The following is a 19,494-nucleotide window of genomic DNA, read 5'->3' on the forward strand; positions in this document are numbered from 1 at the left end:
CACTTATACATTACCCAGATCACCAACAGGTGCACAGGTGTACTCATTACTTACTGACACATTACCCAGGTCACCAACAGGTGCACAGGTGTACTGATTACTCACTGACACATATTAAAAGATCCACAGGTGGAGCTAATTATTTCACTTGTGATTTTCCTGAGGACCGCGTTTGAGAACCTATGAGCTACAGTATCTATCTATCTATAGCCATATGATGAAACAATATATTTATTTAACTTAAAATGACATTATTGTGTAATACAATATTGTTATTTACGCCCACCTTTGGGTAACATTAATTTTCTCGAGCCTTTTTCAATATATATTATTTTGTACTTCCAAACTACAATAGACAGCAACGGCCCCCTCACCCCTGCCACTGAGGGCATTGCTCAAACAAAATATTTTAATTCAAGTTTTATTTAGTTAACACATAAGAGGATCTCCGTATGTGTATTCTCTTTTCCCTACTTACTGCAGGACTCACTGCACATACTGTAGATATAAGACCCCCGATGTGCCCACAGTTATCCAACCTGACTTTTACTGATCCGTGTAATGAAGAAGAACTTATGATGGCATATCCATTCCCATCTGGGTACTTTCAGGTCCAGCACGTTGTAAGAGGCAGGAATAGGCTACATGGTGAGACAGCACTTTTGCCTTCTGCTTATACAGTACTTCCAGTGTATCTCAGCCGCATTTCGCCCCTTTGCACCAACTAAGGAATTGCTTGTCGGAAAGGATCCAAATTGAATATACCCCTTTATTGTAAAATAAAAGGCTAGTTTATTTCTTTCCCTTTTTTTCTATCCAGTATGATCTCTATATGGCTTAATTACAGTAAACAAATGCATTGATAACTGTACTTGGAATGTTTCTGTATCTCTGTTAATGTGAATTCTGTATACTATTTTTATGACTTTATAACGTTTGCGCTGGTATGCTGGTGAGAAATCAATTGAAAAAAAGTTTAAATAAATTTTTGCTTTAAGAAATGATCCTATGATAAGTTATATTCAATTAATCATTAAATTAGTATGAAAGCAAATAATCTAAAATAAATATACAACAAAATGTATGAATGAAAGGATATATAAACAACATATATTTCTAATATGTGTCATATTTTGCATGAATTAAAGGACAGGCTCATATAGAAATAGCAGACTGTTTGTAATATAACATGACTTCTAGGCAATAGGTTGTCTCATATTATTGAACTTTAGAACCTGTAGTTATCTTCGAAAAGGCACGATATACAGTATATGATCGGATGATGGACCTGCATTTTTTGCTTCTCTTTTTCAAATATAGAATCTTTCAGAGTCTTTGCTTTGTACATGATTAAGCAAAGCTTCCTCTTCAACTAACTGTTGTATGGATGACTTGATAACTTTATTGACGAGAGACACAGCTGTTGACATTAAAAGCATTTCGTAAAGATCTGAGGTTGGCTCAACTGTGGCGGAAACATCATTGGTCAAAGAGAGTTCGTTCAATCCATCTTCACAGTCAACAAGGGAATTTTTGTAGTTTCTAATATTGTCTTGTATCGTATGTTTATCATCATCTTTGGGAGATAAGTCTTCACTGAGTTTTGGTCCCTCTGTTTCCTGGATACTCTTTATATGTTTTGATCCTTTATAGGATGATAGCTCTTGTTTTCCATTTGGGGACTGAGACAAACTTTTGCACTCTCTTAACGGACAGTCATTTCTTCTTTCTTCTGCAGAATTTACAGAACCAACATCAAGCTCAATAATTGGATTAGGTTCAATCATTTTGTCATTATTTTCTGGATTTTGATCGACGTTTGTTTCAAAAATTGGGGTTTTCTCAGAACAAATGTCAAGGCTGTTACTGAGTTTACCATTCTCTACATCTAAAGATCTTTGGAGTTTATATTTAACTGCCAAAGCTTTGTCACTCCTTTGACAATCAGACGTGGACTCTTCAATGAAGGTTTCAGATGGTTTTGCAACACCGAGAGATTCTTCAGAAGGCAACGTGATATTTGTGGATTTCTTTCCTCTAGAAAAGTTCATACATGGAATCCTTAAGTTGGAGAAACGTCCTGTCTTTGAAACCCTTTGAATGCAAGTGCTGCTTGTGTTGGCATCAAGGTTTCCGCCACTCAATTGGGATTGTCCTTTTAATGAGGAACGCAATTTCCTTCTACGAGTTACTAGACTCTTAAAAGTTGCCCAGGGTTTTCCTGTTGTCAGATCATGATGTGAACATTCATCTTGTTTGTTAACAATACTGGTGATGTCCTCCTGTACGGAGGATGGCAAGTTTTTATGTTCCGATTTGTAGTCATCATTAGTATCTGAAGACTTCTTAAGGGCTTTGCTTCTTTTTTTAAAACATATTTTCAATGGCTTATGTGAATAACGGCCTTTTGCGTGTCTGCTTTTTGTGGACCTCTTGATTCCAGGCTCACCGGTTTCTTGATTAAGCTCACATGAGTTTTTGGTCTCTAAGGCAAAAGTGCCGTCATCTAGTTTGCGGAAGCTAAACTTTGCCTCCTTATTAGTATTAAGACTGTAAGACTCTATAATTGATGAGGTGCAAGTAAACTCATTGGAAACTTCTTCGAATCCAAGAACCTCACACTTCTTAGTGACCACAATAGCATTTTTCTTTTCGCTGTCTTTAAAGTCCTTCGATAAATTGCAAGGATTGCTTCGGCTTTGTTTTCTCTTGTCTTTACCTTTTTTGTGGAACACCATGGATGAATAGCCAGTAATGTATTTGCCAGAATGATTGTTTGGTCTTTTTTCATAGGCTGGTTGGGACTGAAGTTCCCCTTCTTCTTGAAAGGCGTCAGAAGACGTTGCTTTGCAGTCTGACATTTTACGTTACCCCGATAGAAGCAAAAACTTCTAGCAGATCTACATAAATTGTGGACACGCACCTTGTTTATATATTGTATACTTTCTGACTTGCATTTGATCTACTTCCATTCCAAAACTGGATATTCCAAGATCAAAGCAAAAACCTGTTAACAGAACACAGAAACAAATTTAGAAACAAGCAGTTCTCTTCAGTTATATAATTTCATATTATTTTACGTAAATCTAATCTTCACAGTAAGTCTCAATGGGGGGGGGGGGGGGGGGGGGAATCAATTCAGCACAAGTTTGGTAACCTCTGGGAATAAGCACCCAGAGTTATTCAATTGCACGCTTCCTGCACCGTACTTAAGTCGGGCTTAGTTGCGGTAGACTGCATTTTCCGACTTAAGTGCTGGGTGCGATGCTGTTTGCGAATGCAATGCTACCCTGAGGCACTAGTTCTGTTGGAGTTACTGCTCGCACCTCATTTGCAGATTTATGGCACAGCCAATTGAATAGCTCTGGGCACTCATTCCCAAATTCCCCTGCATTGACTTGCCCCCCCAGTCACTTTTTAACTCGCATGTGTAAACCATAATTTGGATCAATTGGATATAAAATCTGAACAAGCAGCAAGTAAGGTGCTAGCGTGCATAAAAAGGGGAATTGAGACAAGGAACTCGGATGTAATCATGCCGCTGTATAAGGCATTGGTACGTCCGCACCTGTGTTCAGTTTTGGGCACCATTGTATAAAAAAGACATCAGTGAACTCGAAAGTGTTCAAAGGCGAGCTACTAAATTGATTAAAGGCCTAGAAGGACTGGACTATAAGGAAAGACTTACTAGGTTGAATATGTATACACTAGAAAAGAGGCGTCTAAGAGGAGATATTATTAATATCTTCAAATATGTAAAGGGACATCACAAATAGTTATCAGAGTAATTATTTATTAAAAGAACACAGTTTAGGACATGTGGGCACTCACTGCGGCTGGAGGAGAGAAAGTTCAGAACGCAGCGGAGGAAAGGGTTCTTCACTGTTAGGGCAATCAGGATGTGGAATTCCCTGCCAGAGAAGGTGGTAATGGCGGACTCTGTTATTGGATTTAAAAAAGGAATGGATACATTTCTGAATGAAAAAGCTATCCAAGGTTATAATACTTAAAATATCAACGTGGATTAATCTGGGGGTAACATGAGTTATAGTAGCTAACTAGTCATAAAACATTATTCAGCAAGTATGTAGAATCATTACAACTTAAAACAGGTTGAACACGATGGGCAATTTACCTCTATTCAACCTCAAATACTATGTTACATCAAAGATAGGAATCTAAAAAAAAATTAAAGGAGTGCAGTAAAATCTAAACATTGTGATGCAAATTATTTGTAAAATAATCAATTCCAGAAAGGAGTTCCTAGTCTTCCTAGCATTGAAAAGTAGGCAAGAGTAAGCCTGTTACCTACACTCATTAGAGTTGGCCATTTTGTGGGCTAGATCAATATATGAAGTCAGGATATGGATTCATTAAGAACCAGTTACGTCACTCACTGAGGCTGCGTATTAATAGGCGGCAGACTCATATGTGTTAGCTCAGCCCACAAAATGGTTTATTCTACTGAGTGCAGGTGACAGATGCATTTACAATGTATAAATATTGGAGCGTCAGTAATAGAAAGGGAGTACATAGTATACTTTGCAAATACATTTAGGTACCGATGTTCGCAGAGCCGGCCCTAACCAACATGATGCCCTAGGCAAGATTTTGGCTTGTGCCCCCTAGCACCGTTGCTAGTTCCATCTTGCCTCAATACGCCATGCAGCAGAGGAGATGTCTGGCGTGAGTCAGCTGGCAGCTCTGCTAATGTCGGGTGCCTTTGTTTTAGTGTAGTCACGGTTGGTTTATTTCATGATTTAATGTATGATGCACAGGGGCGGATTGGGAACAAAAAGCGGCCCTGGAAAAATTTGTACTAGTGGCCCCACATGGGCAGCACCAGAGGTGTAAGGTCTAGCCATGGGCCATGGCAGCAGCACCCTCCCCCCAAGACTTTCCAGATAGTGCGGATGTCCAGCATCAAGGGGGAAATTAAAAAGAAATAAAATTAAATATTATGAGCACATTATATGATACACCTTTAGAATTTCGGAAATTATATAATTCTTTAGAAAGATATATTTTCTTGCTTATTACACCAACCGTATCCCAATCGCTATTCACTCAATCTTATATGTCAGCCAAGCAGGCAGACAGAGCATACACTAGATCATCTGCAATCACAGGCTAAGTAGCAAAGTAATTTTCATATATGCAAATTAATTTGCATCTTATTCATTATGTCTATAAAAAGGACCACCTGTCCTCAAACAAAACAGGCCCCACGGGTGCGTCGGCCCACCGGGAATCTTCCCTGTAAAGCCTATGGCCAGTCCGCCTCTGATGATGCAATATTGGGGACTGATTTCTCTCACTTCTGGAAGTTTGGGAAAAACTATTACTGATGTAAATACCCCAGACCCATCTGATAATGTCACTGGTACCATGAGTATCTCCCGAGTTTGAAGTGTCCTCTTTTTGCAGGGCAGTTAATAGACCCTACTCTGGTGAGGGCTAGAGACAATGGGCCTAATTCAGACCTGTTCCCTCGCTAGGGTTTTTTGCAGTCCTGCGTTCGCATAGTCGCCGCCCATAGGGGAGTGTATTTTCGCTTTGCAAGTGTGCGAACGCATGTGTAGCAGAGCTGTACAAACAGATTTTGTGCAGTCTCTGAGTAGCCCAGGACTTACTCAGCCGCTGCGATCACTTCAGCCTGTCCGGGACCGGAATTGACGTCAGACACCCGCCCTGCAAACGCTTAGACACGCCCGCATTTTTCCAAATACTCCCAGAAAACGGTCAGTTGACACCCACAAATGCCTTCTTCCTGTTAATCTCCATATCAACGCCTGTGCAAGCGGATCCTTCGCACAAACTCATCGCTGAGCGGCAATCCACTTTGTACCCGTGCGTCGCGCCTGCACGTTGCGGTACATATGCATGCGCAGTTTAGACCTGATCGCCCGCTGTATGAAAACGCAGCCTAGCGATCAGGTCTGAATTAGGCCCAATGTCAAAGTGATTGATGGAAAGCCAGTGGAGCTGGATAGTAGGCTGGCCGACCCCCCACATGGCATCACATCAAGATTTATGTTACCAAGTTTCCAAAAGGGGGGCAGATATCGTGGAACAATCGATAGTTCCTAAGATGTATAGGATAACTTTGTTAGATATGGCTCATAGGTGGTCATTCTGACCCGATCGCACGCTGCGCTTCTTCGCAGCCGTGCGATCGGGTCGGAACTGTGCATGCGCGGCGGCCGCATTGCGCAGGTGCGTTGTTGTGCGCCAGGCAGCGACGCCTCCAATGAAGAAAGCGGTCGCATCGGCGACCGCAAGAAGATTGACTGGAGGAATGCGGATCTGGGCGTCAACTCACCGTTTTCGGGGCGTGGAGATCTGAACGCAGGCGTGTCGAGGCGCTTGGATAGCGGATGTCTGATGTCAATTCCGGGACCTGCAACGCTGAAGTGATTGCACAGGGTATCGCACAGGGTAAGTAAGTCTTACCCTAGTCTAGCTCTGCACAAAACTTTTTTGGCATAGCAGGGCTGCACAAGCGATCGCAGCCTTGCTATGCAAAAATACACTTCCTCCCCATAGGCGGCATCTAGTTGATCGCACGGCCTGCAAAAAGTGGCAGCGAGCGAACAACTCGGAATGAGGGCCCTAGTCACATAACTGATGGAAATTTAGGGAAAGAGAAAACTGTTGAGAAAATCTTATGATGGGTATACATACACTAAATAATGTGTGAACCCGGCGAGCTCGCTAGCAAATGGACTTAGCAGGGTGCCAACATCAGCAAGTGCGCACATACTTGCAGATGTTGATAGCGATGAAGCGGCGTCAGAGGGAGGGGCGGGTCCATGCTGTGTTCGGCAGCATGGCGTACCTAACAACATCTCCAAATTGAGCTGCATGTACAGCCGACTGGGGATGTGGCTAGCGCATCTCTAACGATCTAGTGCGTACCCACTGGACAATTTTAACGATCTGTCGTTCCGATCCGTCGGAATCTGCCGCATTATTAACAATGTCGTCTAGTGTGTACCCAGCATTACAGCAGTTTTTCTGGCCAGGAATAGATAAAGATGTAAAGGAATATTGTGTCTCCTGCCCTGACTGTCAGTACCACGCTCCTAGGCCAAACTATAAAAGTCTGCTTGTCCCGCTGTCCATTATTGAGGTCCCATTTGAAAGAATTGCTATGGATTTGTTAGGACATCCTTTAAAGTCTGACCGTGGTCATCAATATATATTAGTAATGGATTAAACAACCATATACCCAGAAGCAATACCATTGTGCAATGGGGGGTCATTCCGAGTTGATCGATAGCTGCCATTGTTTGCTGCGCAGCGCTCATTTACAAAAATGGCAAAACTGCGCATGCGTATTTATCGTACGGTTACAAAGAGCATCGTTGCTGTGCAATGGTTCTAGCGAATAATCCATTCGCACAGCCGATCGCAAGGGGATTGACAGGAAGAGGGCGTTTATGGGTGTCAACTGACCGTTTTCTGGGAGTGTTTGGGAAAACGCTGGCGTGTCCAGGCATTTGCAGGGCGGGTGTCTGACGTCAATTCCGGGACCTTCGTCGCTGGATTCATCGCACAGGATAAGTAACTGCTGGGATAGTCTTGTTTTGCACAAAATATTTTTGCTGCGCTCGGCTGCACAGGCGTTCGCACACTTGCAAAGCTAAAATACACTCCCCCGTGGGCGGCGACTATGCGTTTGCACGTCTGCTAAAAGTAGCTAGCGAGCGATCAACTCGGAATGAGGGCCAATATGTCAACAAAGACGATTGCTAGAGAAGTGTTACGTCTTTAGCAGAGTGGGAGTAACCAAGGAAATTTACACGGATCAAGGTATCCTATTTAGGTCTAAAATCAGCTAAAGACCTCTGTGTAACATCCTCCAAAATATGGTTTGGTGGAAAGATTTAATAAAACTATGAAGAATATGTTAACAAAGAAGGTACACAAAGATGCAAAAGATTGGGACTATCTATTACCCTATCTGTTGCTGGCCATTAGAGAAGTTCCACAATTCAGGGTTCTCTCCTTTTGAATTACTATATGATTGCTGGATATTGCAAAATGCGAAATGCGTAAGCTCTCACTCACTCACTGACTCATCACTAATTCTCTTCCCGATATGTTAGGAAGCTGAAATGTAACATAGGTATTCTTCAGGTGGGAAATAGGAAAACTACGTAATTAGTATTTTAATAAACCTCCCCCAAGGGGATGAAAAGGGGGTTGACATAATGATGTCATTACGATGCGTGGCTTGCGTTGCGTGAACGATAACGCCCAAACGGACAATCGGATCAAAATTTGGATTGCACCTCCAGTGTGTAGAATTGAATAAACTACAAAAATGGTACTGTCACTTTTTACTGTATCTGCTACGGGTGCTCAACGGGTAATGCCAAGAACCAAGGAATAATATTTAGTTACATTAACACGTCTCAAATTTACATCTATATAGATTCACCAAATTATTAACACTCATATATGTGCAACGGTGAAAATCAGAAACTCCAGTGCGAAGGACGGGTAGAACAGCTAGTCCCTTATAAAACCGTTACTGAACATGTATCTCAGATAAAGGAGAGAATAGCTGCAGTGGTGCCTATAGTGAGAAAACACTTGGAGCAGGCACAACAAAAGGTGTACATTCGTAAAGTTCAAGTTTGCACCTTTGCTCCTCGGGACAGTGTACTTACTTTATATTGGTTCCCACAGCAGAATGTACATTTTTGGCAAAATGGCAAAGACCCTTTGAAATAGTGGAAAAAGTAGGTAAAGTTAATTATAAAGTTTACCAGCATGGGAACAGAAAACCTGAACGATATACCATGTAACTCTTGTAAAGCCTTGGAAAGAGTGGCTCTGTCTAAAACCCCGGTCCCTCCAGTAGCCTCAGTACCTTTGGTTCCTGATGTGACAGTAGCCAAAATCATCTCATATAGTCAATACCTTAGGGTTATAGAATTTCTCGTAAGAAATATGTGTTTTCTGAGGTACCGGGTAAAATGTAAGTCATGACATAATCACTGAACCAGGAATTAAGGTTAACCTGAAGTCATATAGAATAGCAGAAGCTCGCAGTAGGTGATGTCTAAAGAAATAACAACAAATGTTGGAGCCAGATATAATTGAAGAGTCGCATAGTGAGTTGTCAAGTCTCATTGTGCTTATTCCAAAACCTGACGGGAGCTTGCGCTTCTGCATTGATTTCAATAAATTCAATAGTGTGTCTCAATTTGATGCCTACCCAATGCCTCGGGTGGCTTAGCCACTTTAGACTGAACCAAGGGATACCGGCAAGTGCCACTGACTGAAAGCTTTTTTCTGCGCCAGAGAGGCTGTTCCAATACAAAATGTTGCTATTGGGGTTACACGGGGCACCTGCCATCTTTCAAAGGATGATGGATAGAATTCTAAGGCCCCATAGACAATACGCTGCTGCTTATCTTGGTGATGTAGTCATATATAGTCCTGATTGGCAGTCTCACTTGCCCAGGGTTCAAGCAGTGTTGGACTCCATCAGGGAACAGGTTTAACAGTTAACCCAAAAAAGTGTTGTTTGGGGATGGAAGAAGTGAAGTACTGTATCTGGGATATACCTTAGGGCGTGGTTTGATGAAACCCCAGCTCAATCAAATTGAGGCAATACAGAAGTGGTCCTGCCATTTGAATAAGAAGCAGGTGAGGGCCTTCTTGGGAATAACTGGGTATTACAGAAGCTTTATACCCAATTTTGCCACCATTGCTGTCCCTTTAACTGACCTTACTAAGATTAAATAGTTATGGTTAAGTGGAATACGGACGCAGAAAAACCTTTTCAGGCATTGAAGGCAGCATTGTGCACGCAACCAGTGTTGATGACATCTGACTTTAAAAGTGAGTTTGTGGTGCAAACTGATGCCTCAGATAGAGGGATAGGTTCTGCCCTGTCTCAAAACAAAGATGGGGAAGAACATTGTCTGATTTAAGTAGAAAACTGAACGTACATGAGAGAATCTATGCCACTATTGAAAAAGAAGCGTTGGTGATTAAATGGGCATTAGAAAACTCTCAGGTACTACGTCTTGGGTAGAAAATTCAGATGAATTACTGACCATGCTCTATTAAAATGGATGTCTGAAAATATAGTAATGGAAGAATAACAAGATGGTTCTTGGCGTTACAAAATGTGGCATTTTCAGTTGATACACAGGCCTATGCTAATGCAGATCCTTTGACGCGTACCTGCTATGTAGGGGTTTCAAGTGTTCCTTTCCACATGTCAAAACAGAAGGGGGGGGGGGGATATGTAATAAAAGCAGTGGAATGTGTTTGAGAGCAGGTATATATGCCCAAGGTTTCTGTCCTATGAGTTTAAAATCCCAGGAAAAGGTCTGTTACTGAAAAGCAGACTTAATTAGAGGCTAATTAGTGCTAACACCTGCATGGATGTAATAAAAGCCTGTCAGGCATGACAGGAAGTTGCTCATTGCCTGGGGAGCAAGCTACTGGCTTGCAGAGACAGAGACACCATTACTGCCTGAAGCAAGTGCTGTGTTGAACTGCTGATTTGGTGAGTTGGACAGTAGGTCCTCTCACACAAGTTTTCATACTTTTTATGAAATTAAAATAGCTGAGGCTATTTACACCAAAGACCCTGGACTGGCATGTTACTATTCAGGCTGCTGTAAGAAAGTGCATCCATCTACCCCAGCGGTCTACCCCGATCTGCTCACACTCTATCTATCTATCTATCTATCTATCTATCTATCTATCTATCTACCCAATGTATTTTGCTTAATCCTTCCATGGATATACAGGTTGAGTATCCCTTATCCAAAATCCTACATTTTTGGGTTCCCTACTGAGATAATGACATATATATTATATATTATGTGTATATATATATATATATATATATATATATATATATATATATATATATAATGTGTGTGTGTGTGTGTGTGTGTGTGTGTGTGTGTGTGTGTGTGTGTATATATATATATATATATATATATATATACACTGCTCAAAAAAATAAAGGGAACACTAAAATAACACATCCTAGATCTGAATGAATGAAATATTCTTATTAAATACTTTGTTCTTTACATAGTTGAATGTGCTGACAACAAAATCACACAAAAATTATCAATGGAAATCATATTTATTAACCCATGGAGGTCTGGATTTGGAGTCACACTCAAAATTAAAGTGGAAAAACACACTACAGGCTGATCCAACTTTGATGTAATGTCCTTAAAACAAGTCAAAATGAGGCTCAGTAGTGTGTGTGGCCTCCACGTGCCTGTATGACCTCCCTGCAATGCCTGGGCATGCTCCTGATGAGGTGGCGGATGGTCTCCTGAGGGATCTCCTCCCAGACCTGGACTAAAGCATCCGCCAACTACTGGACAGTCTGTGGTGCAACGTGGCGTTGGTGGATGGAGCGAGACATGATGTCCCAGATGTGCTCAATTGGATTCAGGTCTGGGGAACGGGCGGGTCTATAGCATCAATGCCTTCGTCTTGCAGGAACTGCTGACACACTCCAGCCACATGAGGTCTAGCATTGTCTTGCATTAGGAGGAACCCAGGGCCAACCGCACCAGCATATGGTCTCACAAGGGGTCTGAGGATCTCATTTCGGTACCTAATGGCAGTCAGGCTACCTCTGGCGAGCACATGGAGGGCTGTGCGGCCCCCCCAAAGAAATGCCACCCCACACCATTACTGACCCACTGCCAAACCGGTCATGCTGGAGGATGCTGCAGGCAGCAGAACGTTCTCCTTGGCGTCTCCAGACTCTGTCACGTCTGTCACATGTGCTCAGTGAGAACCTGCTTTCATCTGTGAAGAGCACAGGGCGCCAGTGGCGAATTTGCCAATCTTGGTGTTCTCTGGCAAATGCCAAACGTCCTGCACGGTGTTGGGCTGTATGCACAACCCCCACCTGTGGACGTCAGGCCCTCATACCACCCTCATGGAGTCTCTTTCTGATCGTTTGAGTAGACACATGCACATTTGTGGCTTGCTGGAGGTCATTTTGCAGGGCTCCGGCAGTGCTCCTCCTGTACAAAGGCGGAGGTAGCGGTCCTGCTGCTGGGCTGTTGCCCTCCTACGGCCTCCTCCACGTCTCCTGATGTACTGGCCTGTCTCCTGGTAGCGCCTCCATGCTCTGGACACTACGCTGACAGACACAGCAAACCTTCTTGCCACAGTAATTATAGTGTATTAACACATTACCTGGATTTTTTTTTATCCTTCCACGTCACTCCATTGGCCTATGTGCAACATTCTATTCTGTATTTCATCACTATTTATTAAAATGAACTTGTTTAATCATATAATCTAAATTAGAATATTCTATATTACCTGAATTTCCTGCAGTTTGGGAATATAAATAACCAGTTGAGCAAATACTGTCTCTTTCTGTTGCTTTCCTTGCAAAGCATTAATTAGTATAATCCTACAAATAGACATAACAGGCCAGAGCTTGCAATATGATAGATTTGCTGTGCAGACTGAAGCTCGTGATGGTACAGCACTATTTCTTCATACAATGTGACGTCAGCTAATATTGGTAAAAGCAGACACAGCACTATGCATGTCACACAGAGTAATATATGATTACTTGGAACTACAGCAATGAATCAGAAAGGTTATACAGCTGCTCCATCCCAGAGAGATGAAATTCTAATGCTCATATGTTTTCCCTACATCTCAAGGTGACCTTGGCACAAGTTTTATGAATTATTTTGTGGACGGTGAATTATATATATTTTTTTGTTCTTTTTATTTTACATACCAAAGATGGCAGATAATAAAACAAATGATATTGCTTAAACTCATTTACTATCAGATAACGTTTTCATGGAAGAGTGAACAGCAATTAAGCTAATTGCATTTATTTAGTGACAATTTTATTTCATTTATTTATGTGCACAGTAAAAAAAACTCTCATTTTAATACCCCTATCATCCATAAATCTATCTTCATTGTATCATTGTGTGCACCTGCTAATACACTGGATGTTAAAGTCACAGCTACATTACAATGCTAAAAAAAAAATACTAAAATATGCAAATAAATAGTAGCTTTAATTGCGATCTATATATTAATGACATATTGTTAGAAATACTATTGTAAAACGTAGCCACCACACCATTTAACAAGTACCAATATTCCTTTGTACAGTGACGTGAGGTAAATGGCTCAGGAGGCACTGGCTAGTCTCAGAGCCAGATTTACACACAACATATGAGCCGAAGGGCTCATGTGGGCATTATACCACAGGTGCAGCAGTATATACATGTGGCCATTATATACAGGCAGAGCCGGCCATAGGCATAGGCAAACTAGGCAATTGCCTAGGGCATTTGATATGCCTAGGGGCATCAGCAGCTTCTGCTGATTAAAATTATATGCAGCATGCCCATATTCTGTGTGTAGCATTTCATATGCAGATACAGCCACAGTCTCACAGTATATAGGCATGCTGCATATCATTGTAATCAGTAGAAGCTGCTTGTGCATCCTAGCCACATAGCAATGCAAATAAGATGCATTTTCTTTAAAAAAGGTGCCGATGTTAGCATTGAGGCAATATTTATGAGGACACATCTGTATCCAAGCAGAGGCAGAGGTCACAGTGTTAGTGGCAGTGTGAGTGCTGTGTGCATGTGAGTGGGTTGGTTGTGCAGTAGTGTTCGGAATATGTGTAAGGAGCATTATATGTGTCATGTAAAAATGCATTAATAATGTGCAACATATGTGTAAGGGGCACTAAGCGTGTCATTATGTGTATAAGGGCATTAATAATGTGCAGCATATGTGTAAAAGGGTACTACTGTATGTGTGTCATTATGTGTATAGGGGCACTAATAATGTACAGCAAATGTGTAGGGGCACTATGTGTGTCATTATGTGTATAGGGGCACTAATAATGTGCAGCAAATGTGTAGGGGCACTATGTGTGTCATTATGTGTATAAGGGCATTAATAATGTGCGGCTTATGTGTAAGGGACATTATGTGTAAAAGGGCATTAATAAAGGTTGTCATAATGTGTAAGGCGCATTATGTTTATAAGGACATTAATAATAAGGGGCATTACTGTGTGAAATGATGTGTATAAATGCATTACTATTGTGTGGCATTATGTGTATAAGATGCTCTACTATGTGGCGTTGCATATAGAAAGGGCACTACTGTGTCGTCTAATGTGAATAAAGAGCATTAGGGTGTGATGTAATGTGAATAAGGGGCTCTACTGTGAGGAGTAACGTTTATAAGGTAAAGTGATACTACTGTGGGATGTAATATGAATTAAGAACACTATCGCATGATCAAATGTGAATAAAGTTGCAGTACTGTGTGGCGTAATTAGAATTGGGGTTACTATTGTGTGGCCCTGCCCCTTGCCAGCAAAAACACACCCCTTTTTGGGCTGTGCGCCAAATGTGCAAACTGTTCCTATTTAAAATATAAGGGGTACAAACACCAAAATAAGGACTGCTATGGGTGAGGGGTGATGGTGCTGGGAAAGAGGTGCAAGGTCAGAGGCGGAACCAGCGGTGGTGCTAGGGGGCACCAGCCAAAATCTAGCCTAGGGCATCATATTGGTTAGGGCCGGCTCTGTATACAGGTGCAGCAGGATATACATGTGGGCATTATACACAGGTGCAGCAGTATATACATGTGGGCATTATACCACAGGTGCAGCAGTATATACATGTGGGCATTATACACAGGTGCAGCAGTATATACATGTGGGCATTATACACAAGTGCAGCAGTATATACATGTGGGCATTATACAGAGGTGCAGCAGTATATACATGCGGGCATTATATACAGGTGCAGCAGTATATACATGTGGGCATTATACACAGGTGCAGCAGTATATACACAGGTGCAGCAGTATATACACATGTGGGCATTATACACAAGTGCAGCAGTATATACATGTGGGCATTATACACAGGTGCAGCAGTATATACATGTGGGCATTATACACAGGTGCAGCAGTATATACATGTGGGCATTATACACAAGTGCAGCAGTATATACATGTGGGCATTATACACAGGTGCAGCAGTATATACATGTGGGCATTATACACAGGTGCAGCAGTATATACATGTGGACATTCTACACAGGTGCAGCAGTATATACATGTGGGCATTATACACAGGTGCAGCAGTATATACATGTGGGCATTATACACAAGTGCAGCAGTATATACATGTGGGCATTATACACAGGTGCAGCAGTATACACTGCTGGAAATTTGGTGAGTATTGATCAGAGGTGCACGGACAAGGTAGGCAGGAGAGGCGCTACGTCACCTGTCATAGTCCAGCAGTATCCCCCAGAGTTTTGCCTATAAAAATTATTTGAATAATCAAAAGAAGTTATTTATAACTTTTTCTTTGTATTTTTCTTATAATCTTTATAGTCAAAACTCTGGCGTATACTGGAGCATGACAGGTGAGGCTCTGCCTCACCTGACCGCACGTCACTGCTTTGTAATCAAGCCATATGGATATCCGCGGCAACCTTATTTTAAACTTATTGAACTACACATCAAAAAGCATGGAGTAGAGATTATAAGGGGTGAGATCTGTTTAGGGGTGCAATCTGGGGCGTGATTGTAAACACATGCATAGCGAGACCAGGTGCGTATATGCCTGAGAAAGCCGTATTATCTACGTGTGGCCAGGGGCAGGTGCAGATATGGGATGATGATGATGACGATGAGTAAATGCACTAGCAGAACGCTTCAGCTTTGCAGATGCTGACGGGCGCCTTACGTGTCTTCACACCAGGGTCAGCAAATTCGTATTTAGTAAGCAAAACAAATGTTTCTGTGTACGCCTCAGCTGCATATGGGTGTAGATACGCTGTTTTTCATGCAGCTTTTTAGGGTAATTATGATTAATTTGCAACCAGGACCTCTATCTGCAACTTATAATCACCCAGGGTCATGGTGGCACAAATGACAGATGCCAATCACTTATACTGTTTCATCACATTCGTAATTCTAACACGTCGAGAAGCTATAATAATGCCAACTAGAGGAACTGAGGGTTAGGAATGAAAACATAGGTTCTCAGTGGGTTACATGCTATGTGTTGCTTAATTGTCAGTAGTTTGGCATATTGTGTTGGATCCCTCTTTCTTAATACATGTATAATTATTATTAGAATTAGAGAAAGGATATCTTTTGTCTCAGTGTTTTTCCCCCCATTTAATATCTCATTCAGTACCAATACAATTATGTTTGTTTGTTGAGTTTTTATGCATTTTATTTAGTAGGACATTTGCTACAGAACAAAGGACATGAATTAGTAACACACTCAGCAGAAAATGACAGTATGTTATGTATACTCAGTCCCCGGAACCTTACACTATTTCCTTTTTGGGGTACAACACTCAGACAGGGATCTCTTGCCACAAACATTACTAACTGTGTATCATCATAGTGAAATAAACATTGTAATATTCCCATTGGGACAAAAGCAGCTGCGCAGGGTTTAGGGACTTCCAAACCTCCAGCTCCTGGTGACATACTGGAAGCCCTGAAACCCACCATAGACCAGATACAAAATGCAGTCTGTGTTTTTCAGTCCATGTAAGATCCAGAGTTGACAACACCTCAGAATGCAGCACAAGGGCAACCAAACACATTCTCCGCACTCATATCATATAGTAACCTCGCCGTGTAATCCACGGGATCAAAGTATGACATAGCCCAAATGACAACAGTTTATTATCCAAGCATCGCAAAATGCAAACTACAGCGCTCAAGGTTAGTTAAGATTTATTATTAATATTTTGTTTTAAAACAAGATCTACATGCCAATTTGAAGTGCCTATGTATTATATGAATGTCATGGTAATGTAGAGGAACACGGGAGCAAACCAGCTCTCTCTTGTGCTGCTTACAGTGTCAGGTAGTCAATACATATGTATTTAATAGAACTAGCATACAAGCATTTAACTCTTCAATGGCACAATGGTTAGGAAAGAAAGGGTAGAATCGAACAAAGAAGATAAAAATAAATATAATGCTATAATAGATACTGTCTATATGGTTTTATTCAATTTCATTATATATATATATATATATATATATTTTTTTTTTTAACAGGTATTACAAAATACTATTGTAACTATTTCACGGCCACAATGCAACATGTATTACATTATATATATATATAGAGATATAGATAGATATACATATATTATACACATATTATGTGTGTTTTTGTAAGATACATCCGATTTCTAAGATCGCACTAGCAGCACACATTCTGTAGTGTTCTATCACCCACACTGACTAATGCACATGATCGGTTGCGTTGATCAAGCTCTTTTTCCTACATAAGTTCGCTGATCACATTCTTACATGGTCCATTTATAACTGTATCACGCACCCATCTGCTAGCGTATCCTATCATGCCTGGCTATAACCTTGTAGCATAGCAGACTGTGCTGACACTACATGAAATTAGGACACTACGACAAATCCGTGCAATGCAGAAAGCAGAGATGACAAAAGCTGGAGCAATGCACAGAACGTCATTACCTTGTATTGTCTTTCCAACTTACATATCTTAGTTCCCAGTCTGGATATCTCTCATTCTTGCTTCCTCCCTCTGCTTCTATCAGACAGGTTATGCAGCATTCACAGCCAGATGAAGACTCCTACACACAGGCTTGCCATTGGCCATCACCATGGTAACCAAGTGATGGACAGCTCTATTTCACAATGACAAAACCAAACTTGATAATAATGAGCCCCCACAAGTAACAGAGTGGGCTGCAATTGTGGAAGGCAGAAGTGTGAAATTGCTTGGGAGTACATTTACGTAGTAGACACAAATGGAATCCGCTTTTTAAAATAAAATTGCCCAGAAGAGAGATATTTATCACTGTTTATGAAGCATCTCTGACAGGTGATTCATAGGTAGCTGATTGTTTACTGATGACTATATTAGCACAACAGCTGAAGCCTGGGAGAAATCGTCCCTGCACAGTTCTCCTCGCCAGAATCCCTGAGGATCATACGGAAGTTAAGGGGACATTTACTAAGCAGTGATAAGTGCAGAGAAGTGAGCCAGTGGAGAAGTGCCCATGGCAACCAATCAGCACTGAAGTAACATCTATAATTTGCATACTATAAAATCATACAGAGCAGCTGATTGGTTGATGGGCAACTTCTCCACTGGCTCACTTCTCAGCTCTTATCACTGCTTAGTAAATGTCCCCCTTAGAATGAGTTGAGGTCATGCACAAAAGCAATGTGTTTCCTGCGGCCCCCAACAAAGGTTAGGGACATTTATTGTGTTTCTAACCTTCGCAAATTATATATTTCACAGTCAATGTAATGTATAGCATTACACAGAGCTGTAATACATGCAGAGGCGTAACTAGGGTTTTTGGAGCCCAGGGCAAAATGTAAAATGGCGCCCCCCCCCTCCCCCCCCAAAGAAAAAAAAACATAGCAAAAGAAGCATGTGCGCGCGGCAAAAAAAAGGGGTGTGGTTACTGAAAATGCCCCACAGTGCCAGATACAATGCCCCACAGTGCCAGATACATTGCCCCACAGTGCCGGATACATGCCCCACAGTGCCGGATACAATGCCCCACAGTGCCAGATACAATGCCCCACAGTGCCAGATACAATGCCCCACAGTGCCAGTTACATTGCCCCACAGTGCCGGATACATGCCCCACAGTGCCAATTGCATTGCCCCCCAGTGCCAGATACAATGCCCCACAGTGCCAGATACATGCCCCACAGTGCCAGATACAATGCCCCACAGTGCCAGATACAATGCCCCACAGTGCCAGATACATGCCCCACAGTGCCAGATACATGCCCCACAGTGCCAGTTACATTGCCCCACAGTGCCAGTTACATTGCCCCCCAGTGCCAGATACAATGCCCCACAGTGCCGGATACATGCCCCACAGTGCCAGTTACATTACCCCACAGTGCCGGATACATGCCCCACAGTGCCAATTGCATTGCCCCCCAGTGCCAGATACAATGCCCCACAGTGCCGGATACATGCCCCACAGTGCCAGATACATGCCCCACAGTGCCAGATACATGCCCCACAGTGCCAGATACATGCCCCACAGTGCCAGTTACATTGTCCCACAGTGCCAGATACAATGCCCCACAGTGCCAGATACAATGCCCCATAGTGCCAGATACATGCCCCACAGTGCCAGATACATGCCCCACAGTGCCAGATATATGCCCCACAGTGCCAGTTACATTGTCCCACAGTGCCAGATACAATGCCCCACTGTGCCAGTTACATGCCCCACTGTGCTCTTCCTCCCCCCCCCCATGTCACTTACCGAGTCACCGGCGTGTTCTATGTGAGGGGAGGAGAGCGCCTCTCCTTCCCCTCACCGCTCCAGGACAGGTCTCCGGCGGCTGTGTGGTGCCGGTTCGCTAACCAATCAGAGCTCGCGGACCGGCAGCCAATCAGGAGCCGGTCCGCAAGCTCTGA

General features: G+C 42.3%; 1 protein-coding gene across 5 annotated transcripts; it reads right to left on the reverse strand.

The window, feature by feature from the left end:
• Positions 1–215: 215 nt before the first annotated feature.
• Positions 216–17,668, reverse strand: LOC134980421 (A-kinase anchor protein 5-like). 5 transcript variants are annotated; one of them, XM_063947230.1, is made up of 3 exons: positions 17,576–17,653; positions 3,832–3,939; positions 216–3,007 (listed from the first exon to the last, which is right to left on the reverse strand). In XM_063947230.1, the coding sequence occupies exon 3, from the start codon at positions 2,859–2,861 to the stop codon at positions 1,311–1,313; it is 1,551 nt and encodes a 516-aa protein (XP_063803300.1). In that variant the 5' UTR covers positions 2,862–3,007; positions 3,832–3,939; positions 17,576–17,653; the 3' UTR covers positions 216–1,310. The 5 variants fall into 5 exon arrangements, with proteins under 5 accessions (XP_063803300.1, XP_063803301.1, XP_063803302.1 ...); XM_063947231.1 differs by having other exon boundaries at positions 17,553–17,651; XM_063947232.1 differs by having other exon boundaries at positions 3,832–3,911; positions 17,576–17,648.
• Positions 17,669–19,494: the final 1,826 nt, after the last annotated feature.

This window comes from Pseudophryne corroboree, chromosome 12 (genome assembly GCF_028390025.1).
Source record: "Pseudophryne corroboree isolate aPseCor3 chromosome 12, aPseCor3.hap2, whole genome shotgun sequence".
Classification (NCBI taxonomy): domain Eukaryota; kingdom Metazoa; phylum Chordata; class Amphibia; order Anura; family Myobatrachidae; genus Pseudophryne; species Pseudophryne corroboree.